This window comes from Rhodnius prolixus, unplaced genomic scaffold (assembly GCF_049639745.1).
Source record: "Rhodnius prolixus isolate KJV_2025 unplaced genomic scaffold, Rpr scaffold_10, whole genome shotgun sequence".
Classification (NCBI taxonomy): Eukaryota; Metazoa; Arthropoda; class Insecta; order Hemiptera; family Reduviidae; genus Rhodnius; species Rhodnius prolixus.
Window position 1 is genome coordinate 26,261,142 of NW_027411615.1, and position 18,267 is coordinate 26,279,408.

The window sequence follows — 18,267 nt, forward strand, 5'->3', positions numbered from 1 at the left end:
CTATTTCGTAACAGTTATAGCCGCCCTTAAATTGGCTTATTATAAAATAAAAATGTTTCATCAAAAAGTTATAGCAATTTTTCGCCAGAATTTCGTAAGTGATTCAAAATATAAATAATCCGTCGCGTCAAACAATCTGGTACAGCATTTTATTTACGTATAACTATTAGGAATTTGCAACATATTGTTCTGTAAATCTTCCAAACACTAAACTCAATTTTAATTTCTTGTTTTCTAGAAGACTTCATTTTTGGGAGATATTCTTCAGTAAGGGTTATGTAAGCTTCTTGCTTACAGTGCCGTTTCATTATGATAATTACTCATAAAAATCAAATATCCCCTAAATTAAGATATGAAAGTATTAAATATCACTTCATTTGATCTTTGAAATAATTATACTTCTTATAAAAGTGTAGTAATATAATATCACTTAAAATGCACCAACTCTTAGGACATTAGAAGCACAAAGTTGTTTCAGTGAACTGCTGGTCTACAAATAGTGTAATCTCATGTCAGACCTACTATGTCTAATGGTGGCAGTGAAAGTAAGTCACTCCTAGGGTCTTCAAGTCGCGGCCCAAGATCACTGGATGAATTGAAATGTAGAATTTGAGACGAAATTCAATAGTAGCCTAACTGGAGTTATTATTAGGGAGCACCAACCACCGAAAGTTATTTGATAATTTGAAATAAGTGCTATTTAAAAGACTAATTTTATTGACACTACTCATACAATTTTGTCCTTTTGTTTCAATTTTTGTTTATTTTAATCACATATTCATTTTTAGAGCGGAAATCTAGTAGCTGACGCTCTTTAGATCATTGTTCGGAACAGATTATAGATGTGATTACATTTAGTATCTCTTCTTAAGACTACTATGATTTGTAGTATATTGCATAGGAGGATATTGCATAGGCTTGGCTCGTTATTAATCAATAATAATAATAATAATAAATAATAGTAATAATAATAAAAATGAGGAGGATGTTTTGTTTCGTATATTTTCATAGAACAAACTTATGAAACTGTTATCCCTAAGCAAAAACTTGATATCATCCAACTTATATTCATAAATATCGATTATTATTATTAGCCTCTACAGTACACTGAAAAGGTTCCGGGCGCCAATGACCTTAGATCTTAAAGCGCCTTACTTTAAAAATAATAATAAATAATTAATTAAGGACTTACAAGTTGTATGGCGATCAATAGTACAGTCTTCAGCGAGAATTTATTTTCGCACAATGTGAACAGTTGTGCTAGACTGGGACCTAGCAGATCTAGTACCATTACTATGTAACCATCATTGCATCCAAAGAAATGCACATTCGCAATTCCTTCTAAATTTTGAAAATATAACTAATTCTTTAATAATTCTTCTATTTAATTTATTTATTTATTTATTTAATTTTACTTTTGGCGAGTGGATCTGAATTTAAAACTACCAACAAGAGAAATGTAATAAAACATTAAGTCAAAAATGTAGCTTGCACAGCACAATCGGTAGGTTCTAATACAAAAGGTTATTGTAATAAGAGAGTGGTCGCATCGCCAACAAATAAACGTTTATTATCACCAATCAGTTACTTTAATTCATGACAAAATTGGTTTGCTGAAGGAGATGATGACCTTCCTCCCTCTAAGTTGTAAGATGATTGGTGGAATCATGTTTAGCGCGACCAAATCTATTCCACCGATGTTCTTTCTACATGTTTTAAATCGAAGACTAGCTGATCAAGAAAAAAATGGCTACTTATTCTGGCAGACTGCGTTTTCATCCCTTGATCAGATCAATCAGCATCCATTCTGTGGTACGGTGCCAATTGAAGGTGGACTCTGGGAGAAAAGAAAAGAAGATCTAAGGCAAGATGTTTGGGAATTTGAATGACTACTGTGGTCAAAGATGAGGTTAAAAGCTTGAAATGTGCATAGTTATTAAATTTTCCTTAAGTTAGTTTAGAAGAGTGCTTAGTTTCTGCTGCAAAAGAAGGGGCATATTGGCAGCCCTCTTGTTGTTCTACTGGGATGAGACATTCTTACTCTAAATCTAGGGTATTTCCTGCAATCCCTATGCTCACCGGATGACAGTGGTTATTATCGAAAAACTTGAATCGCAATCAGTCCGAACATTAGAGGATGCGGTTTAGCCCCCCTATTGTCAGATCCCCTCGCAGCAGGGGTACACCCTGTGGATATTGTTATTGAGCCTATTGTGCCCTAAAATCACCAAATTAATGGTGATGCTAGGAGATTGCGCTAGATCTATACTACAAGTCTCCGTACAAGTTAAGGCTAAAGTCGCGACTACATTAGGAGTCGTGACTTTTGCCTAAAACCAGCTGAAATTATTGCTAATGAAGGCTGATGTCACAATTAGCTCACCAACTGTGAAATTAAAAAAATAAATAGTATAAATAGCAACAAACAAATAATATTAAATAAATATTTATTTTTTAAAGGAATTTTCTTGAATAATAATAACTCCGATTACTGAAATAGATAATCAATAAATTAAACTCGATTATGATTTCAAACTACAGTAAATAGAAACTACGATAAATCGGACGGATAAAGTAAAAAAACCCTGCATTGATACCGACATTTTAACAATCACAATAAAACAAAAATCAAAAAGGTTACCAAAATTAATTCCTCCCCGTTTTATATTTGCATGAATTAAAACGATTAAAAATATTTTGCTATGAAGTATGGAGAAGGGTTAAGAGCAGTGCGTATAAAGGAAAAGAATTGTTTTAATTGTTTGTTTACTTTCTAAATGAACAATAAAGAGGAAATATAAACAAGCGGTTGAAATAGTTTAATAAATGTTTGCTACAAACATTGTGAATTGTCTAGCGATAATATCTAACGTAAATGAATAGTTTTAAAACTCAACTAACTAGATACTGATCAGAAAAAAATTCTTAGAACACTTTCAATGTACGGGTTAATAGCAAATTTAAACATTGATATTATTGATTAACTCAGTTAGTATTTATTTTTGATTCGGTATTTGAATTGAGATTTTTTTTTGTTTAATTAAAACTTTTCAACACTTTCAATGTACGGGTTAATAGCAAATTTAAACATTGATATTATTGATTAACTCATTTAGTATTTATTTTTGATTCGGTATTTGAATTGAGATTTTTTTTTGTTTAAATAAAACTTTTCAACACTTTCAATGTACGGGTTAATAGCAAATTTAAACATTGATATTATTGATTAACTCAGTTAGTATTTATTTTTGATTCGGTATTTGAATTGAGATTTTTTTTGTTTAAATAAAACTTTTCAACACTTTCAATGTACGGCTTAATAGCAAATTTAAACATTGATATTATTGATTAACTCAGTTAGTATTTATTTTTGATTCGGTATTTGAATTGAGATTTTTTTTTTGTTTAATTAAAACTTTTCAACACTTTCAATGTACGGGTTAATAGCAAATTTAAACATTGATATTATTGATTAACTCAGTTAGTATTTATTTTTGATTCGGTATTTGAATTGAGATTTTTTTTTGTTTAATTAAAACTTTTCAACACTTTCAATGTACGGCTTAATAGCAAATTTAAACATTGATATTATTGATTAACTCAGTTAGTATTTATTTTTGATTCGGTATTTGAATTGAGATTTTTTTTTGTTTAATTAAAACTTTTCAACACTTTCAATGTACGGGTTAATAGCAAATTTAAACATTGATATTATTGATTAACTCAGTTAGTATTTATTTTTGATTCGGTATTTGAATTGAGATTTTTTTTTGTTTAATTAAAACTTTTCAACACTTTCAATGTACGGCTTAATAGCAAATTTAAACATTGATATTATTGATTAACTCAGTTAGTATTTATTTTTGATTCGGTATTTGAATTGAGATTTTTTTTTGTTTAATTAAAACTTTTCAACACTTTCAATGTACGGGTTAATAGCAAATTTAAACATTGATATTATTGATTAACTCAGTTAGTATTTATTTTTGATTCGGTATTTGAATTGAGATTTTTTTTTGTTTAATTAAAACTTTTCAACACTTTCAATGTACGGCTTAATAGCAAATTTAAACATTGATATTATTGATTAACTCAGTTAGTATTTATTTTTGATTCGGTATTTGAATTGAGATTTTTTTTTGTTTAATTAAAACTTTTCAACACTTTCAATGTACGGCTTAATAGCAAATTTAAACATTGATATTATTGATTAACTCAGTTAGTATTTATTTTTGATTCGGTATTTGAATTGAGATTTTTTTTTGTTTAATTAAAACTTTTCAACACTTTCAATGTACGGCTTAATAGCAAATTTAAACATTGATATTATTGATTAACTCAGTTAGTATTTATTTTTGATTCGGTATTTGAATTGAGATTTTTTTTTGTTTAATTAAAACTTTTCAACACTTTCAATGTACGGCTTAATAGCAAATTTAAACATTGATATTATTGATTAACTCAGTTAGTATTTATTTTTGATTCGGTATTTGAATTGAGATTTTTTTTTGTTTAATTAAAACTTTTCAACACTTTCAATGTACGGCTTAATAGCAAATTTAAACATTGATATTATTGATTAACTCAGTTAGTATTTATTTTTGATTCGGTATTTGAATTGAGATTTTTTTTTTTGTTTAATTAAAACTTTTCAACACTTTCAATGTACGGGCTTAATAGCAAATTTAAACATTGATATTATTGATTAACTCAGTTAGTATTTATTTTTGATTCGGTATTTGAATTGAGATTTTTTTTTGTTTAATTAAAACTTTTCAACACTTTCAATGTACGGCTTAATAGCAAATTTAAACATTGATATTATTGATTAACTCAGTTAGTATTTATTTTGATTCGGTATTTGAATTGAGATTTTTTTTTGTTTAATTAAAACTTTTCAACACTTTCAATGTACGGCTTAATAGCAAATTTAAACATTGATATTATTGATTAACTCAGTTAGTATTTATTTTTGATTCGGTATTTGAATTGAGATTTTTTTTTGTTTAATTAAAACTTTTCAACACTTTCAATGTACGGCTTAATAGCAAATTTAAACATTGATATTATTGATTAACTCAGTTAGTATTTATTTTTGATTCGGTATTTGAATTGAGATTTTTTTTTGTTTAATTAAAACTTTTCAACACTTTCAATGTACGGCTTAATAGCAAATTTAAACATTGATATTATTGATTAACTCAGTTAGTATTTATTTTTGATTCGGTATTTGAATTGAGATTTTTTTTTGTTTAATTAAAACTTTTCAACACTTTCAATGTACGGCTTAATAGCAAATTTAAACATTGATATTATTGATTAACTCAGTTAGTATTTATTTTTGATTCGGTATTTGAATTGAGATTTTTTTTGTTTAATTAAAACTTTTCAACACTTTCAATGTACGGCTTAATAGCAAATTTAAACATTGATATTATTGATTAACTCAGTTAGTATTTATTTTTGATTCGGTATTTGAATTGAGATTTTTTTTGTTTAATTAAAACTTTTCAACACTTTCAATGTACGGCGTTAATAGCAAATTTAAACATTGATATTATTGATTAACTCAGTTAGTATTTATTTTTGATTCGGTATTTGAATTGAGATTTTTTTTGTTTAATTAAAACTTTTCAACACTTTCAATGTACGGCTTAATAGCAAATTTAAACATTGATATTATTGATTAACTCAGTTAGTATTTATTTTTGATTCGGTATTTGAATTGAGATTTTTTTTGTTTAATTAAAACTTTTCAACACTTTCAATGTACGGCTTAATAGCAAATTTAAACATTGATATTATTGATTAACTCAGTTAGTATTTATTTTTGATTCGGTATTTGAATTGAGATTTTTTTTTGTTTAATTAAAACTTTTCAACACTTTCAATGTACGGCTTAATAGCAAATTTAAACATTGATATTATTGATTAACTCAGTTAGTATTTATTTTTGATTCGGTATTTGAATTGAGATTTTTTTGTTTAATTAAAACTTTTCAACACTTTCAATGTACGGCTTAATAGCAAATTTAAACATTGATATTATTGATTAACTCAGTTAGTATTTATTTTTGATTCGGTATTTGAATTGAGATTTTTTTTGTTTAATTAAAACTTTTCAACACTTTCAATGTACGGCTTAATAGCAAATTTAAACATTGATATTATTGATTAACTCAGTTAGTATTTATTTTTGATTCGGTATTTGAATTGAGATTTTTTTTTGTTTAATTAAAACTTTTCAACACTTTCAATGTACGGCTTAATAGCAAATTTAAACATTGATATTATTGATTAACTCAGTTAGTATTTATTTTTGATTCGGTATTTGAATTGAGATTTTTTTTTGTTTAATTAAAACTTTTCAACACTTTCAATGTACGGCTTAATAGCAAATTTAAACATTGATATTATTGATTAACTCAGTTAGTATTTATTTTTGATTCGGTATTTGAATTGAGATTTTTTTTTGTTTAATTAAAACTTTTCAACACTTTCAATGTACGGGTTAATAGCAAATTTAAACATTGATATTATTGATTAACTCAGTTAGTATTTATTTTTGATTCGGTATTTGAATTGAGATTTTTTTTGTTTAATTAAAACTTTTCAACACTTTCAATGTACGGCTTAATAGCAAATTTAAACATTGATATTATTGATTAACTCAGTTAGTATTTATTTTTGATTCGGTATTTGAATTGAGATTTTTTTGTTTAATTAAAACTTTTCAACACTTTCAATGTACGGCTTAATAGCAAATTTAAACATTGATATTATTGATTAACTCAGTTAGTATTTATTTTTGATTCGGTATTTGAATTGAGATTTTTTTTTGTTTAATTAAAACTTTTCAACACTTTCAATGTACGGCTTAATAGCAAATTTAAACATTGATATTATTGATTAACTCAGTTAGTATTTATTTTTGATTCGGTATTTGAATTGAGATTTTTTTTTGTTTAATTAAAACTTTTCAACACTTTCAATGTACGGCTTAATAGCAAATTTAAACATTGATATTATTGATTAACTCAGTTAGTATTTATTTTTGATTCGGTATTTGAATTGAGATTTTTTTTTGTTTAATTAAAACTTTTCAACACTTTCAATGTACGGCTTAATAGCAAATTTAAACATTGATATTATTGATTAACTCAGTTAGTATTTATTTTTGATTCGGTATTTGAATTGAGATTTTTTTTTGTTTAATTAAAACTTTTCAACACTTTCAATGTACGGGTTAATAGCAAATTTAAACATTGATATTATTGATTAACTCAGTTAGTATTTATTTTTGATTCGGTATTTGAATTGAGATTTTTTTTTGTTTAATTAAAACTTTTTTAAAAATAAATAAAATCAATTTCATTTCAATCAAATCTTCCGTCACATGCTTTTTTCAGCGAAAGTTGTATTGTGATAACAAAATAAAAGGGTTTATTAAAATGTTTAAAATAAGGATTAATACTTAATTAGGCTGAGGACTATGATGAGTGAGATTGAGGAGAGGGGTGAAGTTTTAAGCTCTCGAGCTTCTTTTATGTGATAATGACCATTTATTTACTTATTATCTCTGTAACTTATCAGTATATCACACTTCTTTAACTTTTCTTTCTTAACGTGAAAGAAAGAATGAACTTGATTAACTTTTATTATCAAAAGTTTTTTTTTTATAGAAGCTTGCACTTAAGTTGAACTGTTTGGTCAGAAATAATTATAAAAGGAAATAGGGCTTACCTTCCAGTGTCCTTACGCGTAAATCTCGCAAGTTACAATCTGCATTGATGGATTTATTATTTTATTTTATTTTTATGATCCAAATCGCGTCAACATCTGAGCTTATTGGCGCCCGGAGCTTTTTTCAGTGGAATGTTGGGCCTCCGAACAGTGTTCTCTCGTTACACACCACACTGTCCATCACCGGACAGTGAGCTGTAAAGAAGCTCCTTAGAAGAAAAAAAAAAAAATCTAAGGGCTAGCAGCTGGATTTGAACCCAGGTTCTCCGCGTGGGAATCCAATACGCTAACCGTATAGCTAGCTAATCACTTCCCTTGGATCAATTGTTGTTCTCAATTGTATCTATTTAAATCAAAAGAAAAGTTCGAATACCCTCGCATAATGGAATAAAGCAGCGATAGAAATTACAACATTATTTAGTTTACAGTGATCACGTGGAGAGCAAGTTCTCAGCTTTACGAATTTAATTTTGCAAAATTTAAAAAAATTACTCAATAAAATTAACAAAAAAAATAATTCAAAATGTAAACCTCTTTTTGCTTAAACTAACACTAATAATAATACAAAAGAAAAGTAGGGAGAAAAATTCCATTTCCCAAGTTGTAGGTACGAGGTCTTTAAATTAAGTAATTAGACTGATTATTTTATTAAAAAAGAATTACAATTCTATATTGTCACCTTCAAAATAACTTCCTTCTGAAGCCACACAGCGCTGGAGACGTTTCTTCCACTCCTCTTAGCAGTGCTCGATCTCCGATACTGCCTTCAGCTGGTCGGTTACAACCGTTTGAATGTTTTCCACTGTCCCAAAATGAGTTCCCTTGAGGTGATTTTTCAACTTCGGGAAGAGAAAAAAGTCACAAGGACTCAAGTCAGGCGAAAAACTCGTTTATTGAAATTGCAAGGATGGCGAAGTCGAAGATCAAATGCATGCTGATTTTTTATTTTTCAACATCCACGGAATCGTCCACAAAGAGTTTCTACCAGTCAATCAACACTTTTACCGAGAGGTTCTTGAAAAACTTCGAAAAAGGGTCATTCGTGTGAAGCCGAACATCAAGAACAAGTGGGTGCTGCATCACGATAATGCTCCGTTGTAACACAGCAATTTCAATAAACGAGTTTTTGGCCAGTAAAAACATTCCTGTGGCTCCTCAGCCTCCTTATTCGCCCGGACTTGAGTCCTTGTGATTTTTTTCTCTCCCCGAAGTTGAAAAATCACCTCAAGGGAACTCATTTTGGGACAGTTGAAATCATTCAAACGGCTGTAACCGACCAGCTGAAGGCTATTCCAGTATCGGAGTTCCAGCACTGCTATGAGGAGTGGAAGAAACGTCTCCAGCGCTGTGTGACTTCAGAAGGAAGTTAGTTTGAAGGTGACAATATAGAATTGTAATTCTTTTTGAATAAAAGCATTTAAAAAAATCAGTCTCATTACTTAATTTACAGACCTCGTATATTTTACCTAATTAGACTTCTCATTTACAAAAGGAATTTTATTCTTACCGGTCGTTTTTGAGAAATCCAAAACTGCACCTGTTCTTCCTAGGCGCATTTCTGTAAAATACTGATATTTAAACTTTAAAAAAGTTTAAAATCGCTTTTCTTGGTTTTTCATTTAATAATAATATTAAACGATACAAACTAATTTTATCGAATAATAATTATTTATTTTACAGGAGACTTTAAAGACGACGCAAAAACTAGCAACTCTGTATGAGGTTTTACATTTTTACCAAAATACAAGATTTCATCTTTTAAAGAAAGTTAAGTAATATCCATTATTTTTTATTGTTATTAAACAAAATTTAAGAATAAAACAAAATGGTTTATTGATCCCCAGCTAACCTTATCAATGAATATTGTAAATAAGGTTGGAAACTACTTAATTCTTCAACAAAATTTTAAATTTAGATAAGAGATATTTCTAATAAAGTTTGGCACCCTTAAGATATGCGGCATTCCGAAGAAGACAAGTGCAGACATTGAAAAGTATTTGATAAAGAGAATCACGACAAGGGTGCACGAATCGTTCTCTCTGGTTTCAACTACACCAAAACGATTCTCTTTATCGAAACAATGATTCCATTGAAAGAGACAAAATGAAAGAAAAAGAAATACTACTAGAAGTGAAGAGAAAGTACAACAGATATAACTTCCTATTACTGTAACAAAACTCATATTTCGTTAGGGCTAAACACGTTGCCACAATCTTACCAGCTGCAGCTAGAAGGGTAAAAAAAGAAGTCACAAAAAGAGAAATGTCAGTCACTTCGATATTAATTTATACTGAAGAACTAAATTGAGGCAATTAAGATGATAAGGACTAAATTTTTAAAAGAGAGTCAATTTTTTGTTTAAGGTAATAGACATCTCCAATGAGCACACGCTTGGTGGTAATAGACCCCACAGGATTCATATTAGGCAACCCCAAAAAGCCTACAAGACAGACTTCAGTTCCAACAGAATAGGGCAGCTTAAAAGTTAAATCGATTTAAATAAACCTTTGGTGGTTTTAGATAGGTTTACAGTGCTAGATAATATCTTTCATTTTATGCGTTCTAGCACGCATTTTCATTATATCCCTGAACGATTTCGGATTTTGTAATTGAACTGGGAGAAAAGAAGTCTAATTAGTCTGAAAGTTGTGTTACCACAGCCAAATTTGGTAAAGCAACACATAAAGGCTAAGATTTCATTACCAAAATCAGGACCTAAAGATTCATGCATTTTTTCTTGTTTTCTGTTGCACGTACAACTTTAATGCAATGCAAAATAGCTCCGGAAATATACTATTATTTTCCATTTTATTGATAAAAGGAGAAATCTTCCATTGGACATGTTGGATATGCAGCTATGTCTAGGGGTACATCCTGGGCTACAACTTCACCATAGAGTCTTCTCTTTCAATGATTACAGCCATGTATACAATAATTACTGATGATTAGGAGTTCCAGCTGATCCTAGTTACCCCAATTTGTGATGAATTTACACGATTTATCAATACAAATGAACAGAAAGCTTGGCAATCCTCTCTTAAAACGTAGCACAGAATAAGAACTAGTTTTCAATTGATATGATGGTTTTTTTGGTTGAGAACTCTTAAATCACTTAGCGCTTCCAAAGCCGAAATATGAGTTTACAGAAACCTAGGCTAAATGAGCCTGGCGAAAATCGCTCATTTATTTCTGTATTTTATAATAAGAGGTGTACCTACTAAATAACGAGACTGATGCTACTATAGAAGAACTATGCATGCGCCAAATCCTAACGACCGACTGTGCAGCGTAAAGCCTTTACTTTCGATTGCAGCGTCTCATGTGTTTGTAGAGAAATCTGTCCTGACCGGAACCGTCGTTTGTGTAAGAGGTTTTAGTTTAGTTTTGCCGAAAACATGATACTACACATGTAGTAGAGCAACGAATTGTCGTGAAATTTCACAACAAAATTTGGTAAAACCGCTACTGAAACTTATCTTTTATTAAAAGAAGTTTATGGCGATTAATGTTTATCATGTGCGCAAGTTTTTGAGTGGTTCAAGCGTTTCCAAGATGGCCGAGAAGACGGTGGGAGATGATGACCATCCTGGTCGCCCTTCCACGTCCAAAACGGATGAAAATATCGATTATAATTAATAAACATTACTACCGTGAGGTGCTTGCTTAACTCCGTGAAAGATTAAGGAAAAAACGACCCGATTTGTGGAAGAACCAGTCATGGGTTCTCCATCAAGACAACGCGCGCCAGCTCACACTGCATTGTCTGTCAAGACGTTTGCTAGCCAAGTACAACATCCCAGTTTTAGGCCATCCGCCTTATTCGCTTGACTTGGCCCCATGTGACTTTTATCTGTTCCCCAAAGTCAAATCTGCATTAAAAGGAACACTGGATTTCAGTCCGTTGAAGCTGCGAAAGAAAAAACCGGCACGCGTCATGCAGGAGCTCACAGAAAAAGACTTTCAGCACTATTTCGATCAATGTTAAATTCGCATGGAGCGTTGTAGGGATAGTGGTGTATATTGAAGGTGATAATAACTAAATATGTATACATTTAAAATAAAATGTTTTATAGCAATAGTCTCGTTATTTAATAGCCACTCCTCGTATGTATATCTTCTAATTGTGATATAGGACCTTCGCTTTATACACTTCATCCCTGAAGATGGCCATTTTATTTCAAAACAAAATACTAGCCTCACAGGAAACCTAGAAAGAATGTTTAACATTTTAGCTGCCACAATTTAAAGGCTGTCTAGAAGCGATGCTTTCAATAATTATAACAACTTAGTAGAAGGCCCAATATGGTTGTCCTTTCCAAAGCAGTTAATTCTAACAAGAACCATAATTAAGCTAATTCAAAAAAAATAACTACAAGGAACAAAACTACCGAGAGATTTATCCTTTAAATTTTTCACAGGCTAAGAAAAGAAAAATTGTTCACTAAAATTAAGACTGCATCCTCTGATGATGCCTACAGTTAGGTTAGGGAATTCAAGTTCTGGTATACCAATAAAATGGCAGAAGAAATTGAAATAATTAGTTAAAATTAAATAATCCTAAAGCCAATTGCAGTTAATCCAAGGATACATCTCTCTCTTGGGAGCACTAACAACAACACTAATAATAATAAAGGAATGTTGACAACAAAATATTAATAAAATTACTAACTGTTAGGCTCAAATTTCTCCTCAAGTTCCATTTCACGAAGTAGCCGAGGTTCCTTTACTGTAAATAAATTTTAACCTAGATTAACTAATTAGACATTTATTGCAAGTGATGTGACAAAAAGAAATAGATAGGAAACTATCACAGTGATACAGTAATCTCACATTTCCTACTTTGCTGAATCTCATCTTAAAATGAGAAATTCACATTATTAAATTGTGGTAAATTTTAAAAAAGTTAGTTTATCTAATCTAGATTTTCGAGATCGTAGAACTTAACTACCCTGTAATGGCAAATCGTGTTGTGTTTTTGCTACTAAGAGATAAAATATTGAATATAATTGGTGCATAAAAGTATGATTATACTTTGTAAGGATTAATGATATTTGGTGTAATTAATATTTAATAATGCGCCATATTTTGAAATAATAGTTTTTATAATTATTAAGGTTCTAGTAAAAGTGCCAAGATTTAAGATTTTCCAGGACATAAAACTTAAGATTACTCCTTTCATTTAATGTCATGGGGGACAAGAAAATAATGACATTTTTTTGCCATAAAAAATTATTTAAAAAATACGAGGGTCGTTTGAAAAGTCCGTGCAAAAATAAAAACTACTTAATTTTTTGGGGTAAACCTTTTTTATTTTTCAACATAGTCTCCATTTAGGCTTATACACTTCGTCCAACGCTGCTCTAGTTTGTTGATCCCTTCCGAATAATAGGATTTGTCCAAGTCTGAAAAATAGCCATTCGTTTCTGCAATCACCTCCTCGTTTGAATAAAATCTTTTTCCCGCCAGCCATTTCTTCATATTGGGGAACAAATAGTAGTCCGAGGGAGCCAAGTCTGGAGAATAGGGGGGGATGTGAAACGAGTTGGAACCCTATTTCCATTAATTTTGCGACCACAACTGCTGAGGTGTGAGCTGGTGCGTTGTCGTGATGGAAAAGGACTTTTTTGTGAGCCAATCGTGGGCGTTTTTCTTGCAGCTCAGTTTTCAAACGGTCCAATAACGATGAATAATATGCACCTGTAATAGTTTTACCCTTTTCCAGATAGTCGATGAGGATTATTCCTTGCGAATCCCAAAAGACAGTCGCCATAATCTTTCCGGCCGAAGGAACGGTCTTCGCCTTTTTTGGCGCAGATTCCCCCTTGGTAACCCATTGTTTAGATTGTTCTTTGGTTTCAGGAGTGTAGTGATGTATCCATATTTCATCCACAGTGACGAAACGACGCTTAAAGTCCTGCGGATTCTTCTGGAACAGCTGCAAACCGTCCTTGCAACACTTCACACGATTTCGTTTTTGGTCAAACGTGAGCAATCGCGGCACCCATCTTGCGGATAGCTTTGTCATGTCCAAATGTTGATGCAAAATATTATTTACCCGTTCATTCGAGATGCCCACAGCACTAGCAATCTCACGCACCTTCACTCTTCTGTCAACCATCACCATATCATGGATTTTATCAATGATTTCTGGAGTAGTAACCGTCCAGAACGTTCAGCTTCACTAGTGCCCATATGGCCACTCCGAAAATTTTGAAACCACTTATAAACTGTTCTAATCGAAGGTGCAGAGTCACCATAATGTTTATCAAGCTTCTCTTTAGTCTCCTGAGGCGTTTTGCCTTTCATAAAGTAGTGTTTAATCAACACACGAAATTCTTTTTCGTCCATTTTTTGAAAATCACTCGACTTCCTCGATTCAAACGAATGCCAAACACAAAGAAATAGACCGATCTGGCTGAAACTTGGTGAGCGTTCTTCCAAGAGATGCTACTAACTAAACATAACCTCGATACTCGCCAGTGATGCTATCTCTCTGACTTTGCACGGACTTTTCAAACGACCCTCGTAAGTATCAATAATTTACCTTTAATAAGGTTTTTTTTTCCCATTCAGTGAAGTATGTAGTTTTAAGTGTGGGTTTAAACAAAACATTTTCTCGTATCACTTTGTGACAGCTATATCAAATTTTAACTTAAGGCGATTAGTAAACTAAAGAAATTTAAGGGCAATATAATCGGACGAATAACCGAAGATTAAGGGGTGCATAAGAAATTATTAATGTTCCCATTAATTAATTATTCCCACAAGAATTAAGGATGAAAAGTTGTTTAAACACTGGGAGAAGAAAAATAATGTTCGCGAATAAAAGAATCAAGAATGAGTAATAAGGTAGGACTAGATTTAGACGACATATACAGGTATTTAGATGCACCATTTCGCTACGAAGACATAATATTCTCCACCAACATCTATGTGCTTAAGTCTATAGCAGAGCTAGCAATGAAATATGAATGTATTTAATAGTTATAGAATGAATGGAAGAAAATGATTAGTGAAGGATTACGTGATTTTAATTTCGGTTAAGCTATAAGGATGGCAGGAATATAGAGTACTGATCCATCCATTAGCTGTAGTTTATGTAAATAGTTGTATATAGTAGAGGGATGAATGTGTGAAGCGAATGTATTTATAAGTAAGAATGGAGAGTGAGTGATATTCTAGTGATAAGCATCTAAACGATGCTGGCTGTGTGGCGAAAGCCAATGCCAAAAAAAATACAAAATTAGATTTTAAAAGCGGGACGGGACCCATGCCCCACGGGACCGCAGCCACAAGAGGCTTATTGTGTCTTCCAAGGTAAGACTAAGGGACTTTACGCTTTGTGTCTGTAAAAAGACATTTAACAGGATATCTTCTAGTGTAAGGTGCCTTTTAAGTCTTAAGACTTAACAGGAGAATGTGAGTCCCCGCTAAATTCTAATTTACTGATTAGAAGATAGGAGGAGAGCAAACTTACGATGATCTAGAGAAAGGAACCAAAAAAGAATTTGTGATTGTAATAAATTATTTAGGTGGCAAAATATAAATTGGGATCCCATTTAGAAGGATTCTAGTAATAATGCATATCCCAGGATATTATTTAGCGATTTGGAGAAGCTTCCTCAAGGGCACTTTGATCCATCCGATCCTATTTTTGCATTTATCACAAAATAATTATTAGTAATTCCCAAGATGTAATAAAATCCAATTACTAACAGGCTAAAGTAAATAACTAAATCCCACTTAAAATTTTTAAAAAAATATAAAACCACACTAACATTAAATCTTATTTAATTAATGGCCGAATTAAATTTAAGAATATTCTATATTAATTTTAATTAATACGATAATAACACTTACATATTTTGACCGTGTCAGCCCCCTCAGGCGCAAGCGCAATAACTTCTAATGGGAAATCTTCTCTCTTTAGCGGGTAAAAGGCAACTACATGTATTTTAAATTGGAAAACAAAAAACAAAAACCAAAGAAAAATGGAAATAAATTATCATTGAAATGAAAAAAGAAAAATAGATTTTTATTGCGATTTAATGTGGATTTTAAAGATATCTAATCCAAATGTGCATATTACGTATTTGATTTCTTTTTAAAAAGCGTTTCCATATTTAATGAGAAGGAAAGACCTGTACAGTCCATAAAAAAATACAGAAAAGAAAACCCTTCAAGGAACCTAAATGGATTGAATTTAGAGTAAAGAAATGGATCTTTGGTAACATTGGTGCAGCGGCTATCCCTCCCTAATAACAATACACCGGTTATATCGTTTATTCTCGAAAACTTGTTTTAAAAATTTATCCTGAATTTTTAGGATAAATTTTAAATTTACTGATGGACAAAATTGGCGCACCACTCAGTTTTTGTTTAGTTAAAATTAAATAAATTATTTTCCGCTTTTGTTTTGGACGTACATCACTTGTCTAAAGCGATTTAGGGAGACAAGAGGTCATTCAAGAAGAGATGTACAGCAGAGAGAGAGAGAGAGAGAGAGACGATAGGTACATCCGGCACCTGGCTTTACGAAACAGGAGTATAACGAGAAATGAGATAAAAAGTCTCATAAGTCAAGTCCGAAATGTTTCCATCTCCAGCAGGACCGTTTGAAGAAGACTTAATGAAAGTAACCTTAGAGTCAGACATCCTGCTCGTGGCCCTCTCCTTACCATAGTTCACAAAATGACCAGGCTTCAGTTTGCACGTGAACATGTGCATTGGACTTAAGACAACTGGAAGAGAGTTCTCTTTACAGATGAGGTAAGAGTAGGCCTAAATTCTTCTGCGTAGTTACAAATGGCTTATTTTTTCAGCCAACAATATTTTGAAAGTCCAAAATTTGCACAAATTGGAAATCATAAAAAAAAAAAATAAGGGTGGTGCGTTAATTTTGTCCATCAGTGTATATATTCATAACTTTGTACGGTTCATAGTTTAGCAAGTATAGTGCCAGATGGTAACGTTAAGTGAAATCGAAAACTCTCTCTATCCCTTTTGGCAATGATTAAAAAAATCCACAACTAGCCAGAAATGAGAAAAATATACTTGCTATTTTCATAAAAACTGAGATAGTTAAAAATAGAAATATATTTAGTAAACTTTACTGTTTACAATTTGAGAATCTAAGTATGTTTCGTAAGATATTTTTAGGCAGGTGTACTTTTTTACAGAGCCTACAGAGCTGACCAGTTTTCAACTATTAAAAATATCTATGTGTTAACTGAAAAAAATTACTAGAATTTCAGTAACATTTGAATTTATACTTAAGGGGTTATAGGCAGTCAGAAATTTGAAAAAATCGATTTTTTTTATATATATATATATATATTAAAGTATAGTATCTCAGGAATGTTGTCCTAAAATTTCAAGTCGATCCGAGCAAAATTGTAAGAGTGAAAGTGTTTACAAGCCCCGACCGTTCGAATTACCATCGCTGAGCACAGAGCGCAACTTGCTACGCGGGAGGCAAGAATCCTACGCAGACAGCAGAAATCGGAAAACTTGGACATTTTGGAAGACATGGAGGACTTATTTTATGGGCCTGGAATCGATGACACTGTGTAAGTTGAAAAAAAGATTATCCAGGTTTTATTCGCAAACCTTTAACTGCTGAAAACTTTAAACGCGTTTTTCTCAAAACTACGTTTTCAAAGTCGGTGGACACGATATCTCAAAATCTACTGCACCGATCTTTTTGAAATTTTACGTATTTCTTTTACACATATTAAAATCGTACTTGGACGGAGGATTTTTTTTTTTCAATGAATAGAACTTGTTTTACAAACATAAAATGGTCAATTTTTTTTAGTGAAAATCGTGAATCAAACTTTAAAGTTGTCCCAAAAATTAAAAATTCAATTTTTTTCTAAATCCTTCGGTCAAGTACGAGATAAAGTCATCTACTAACGAAATCTTTTCGAAATTTTGATTTCAGATGACCCAGTCTCAAGATATCATGTCCACGAGAGGGTTGCATTTTTTTGACGTGTTGCATTAAAATATTCGCCATTATTACAATTATTATTAATTTGTAACGAAAAAATTACAATAAGTTCTTTAAACATGGACTGATATGACGCAAAAGTTCCCGAATAAAAAAGTAAACACGTTTTTCCCCCCCAAAAAATTTGAAAAAATGACTTTTTTGGCGCCTCTGACTGCCTATAACCCCTTAAATCAATGAATATCTTTTAATTAAAAGTTTTAGCTAGAGAAGTCTCTTTGAAAGATTTGTGACACGCCATATTTATTACATAAGATAGTCCATCTCAGTTTATAGATAGAACCAGTTAAAGGGGTTTTAATCATACAAAAATTAAATTAAATTCATTTAGGTGCATTTAAAGTTGCAGCGCATAGTTATTTCAAGTAACATTCTTTCTTTGGCGATTTTTTAGAAAAAAAAGAGAAAAATTTGACAGTACTTGATGAATTCATATAAGAATAAATAAGCAAATATAAATTTAAGATTATCAGAGATATATTGAATTAAAAATTTGGATCTCGTAATAATTA

General features: G+C 31.1%; 1 protein-coding gene across 13 annotated transcripts in view; it reads right to left on the reverse strand.

Annotated features, from left to right (window-relative positions):
* gish (casein kinase I gish) overlaps positions 1-18,267 on the reverse strand; it is a 243,154-nt gene that overhangs the window by 50,158 nt on the left and 174,729 nt on the right. For 9 of the 13 annotated variants that reach the window (XR_012459914.1, XR_012459915.1, XM_074132811.1 and 6 more), the window contains exons 5-7: positions 15,604-15,687; positions 12,413-12,469; positions 9,251-9,301 (exon numbers count right to left, since the gene is read on the reverse strand). The exons of 2 other annotated variants lie outside the window; for them this stretch is intronic. Coding sequence is in view for 9 of the 11 variants with exons in the window: in XM_074132811.1 (XP_073988912.1) it covers positions 9,251-9,301; positions 12,413-12,469; positions 15,604-15,687 (192 nt within the window). In the remaining 2 variants the exon portion in view is untranslated. Of the gene's footprint in view, positions 1-1,192; positions 1,342-9,250; positions 9,302-12,412; positions 12,470-15,603; positions 15,688-18,267 lie in introns of all 13 variants that reach the window. 2 more of the 13 variants (XM_074132807.1, XM_074132812.1) reach the window with 2 other exon arrangements.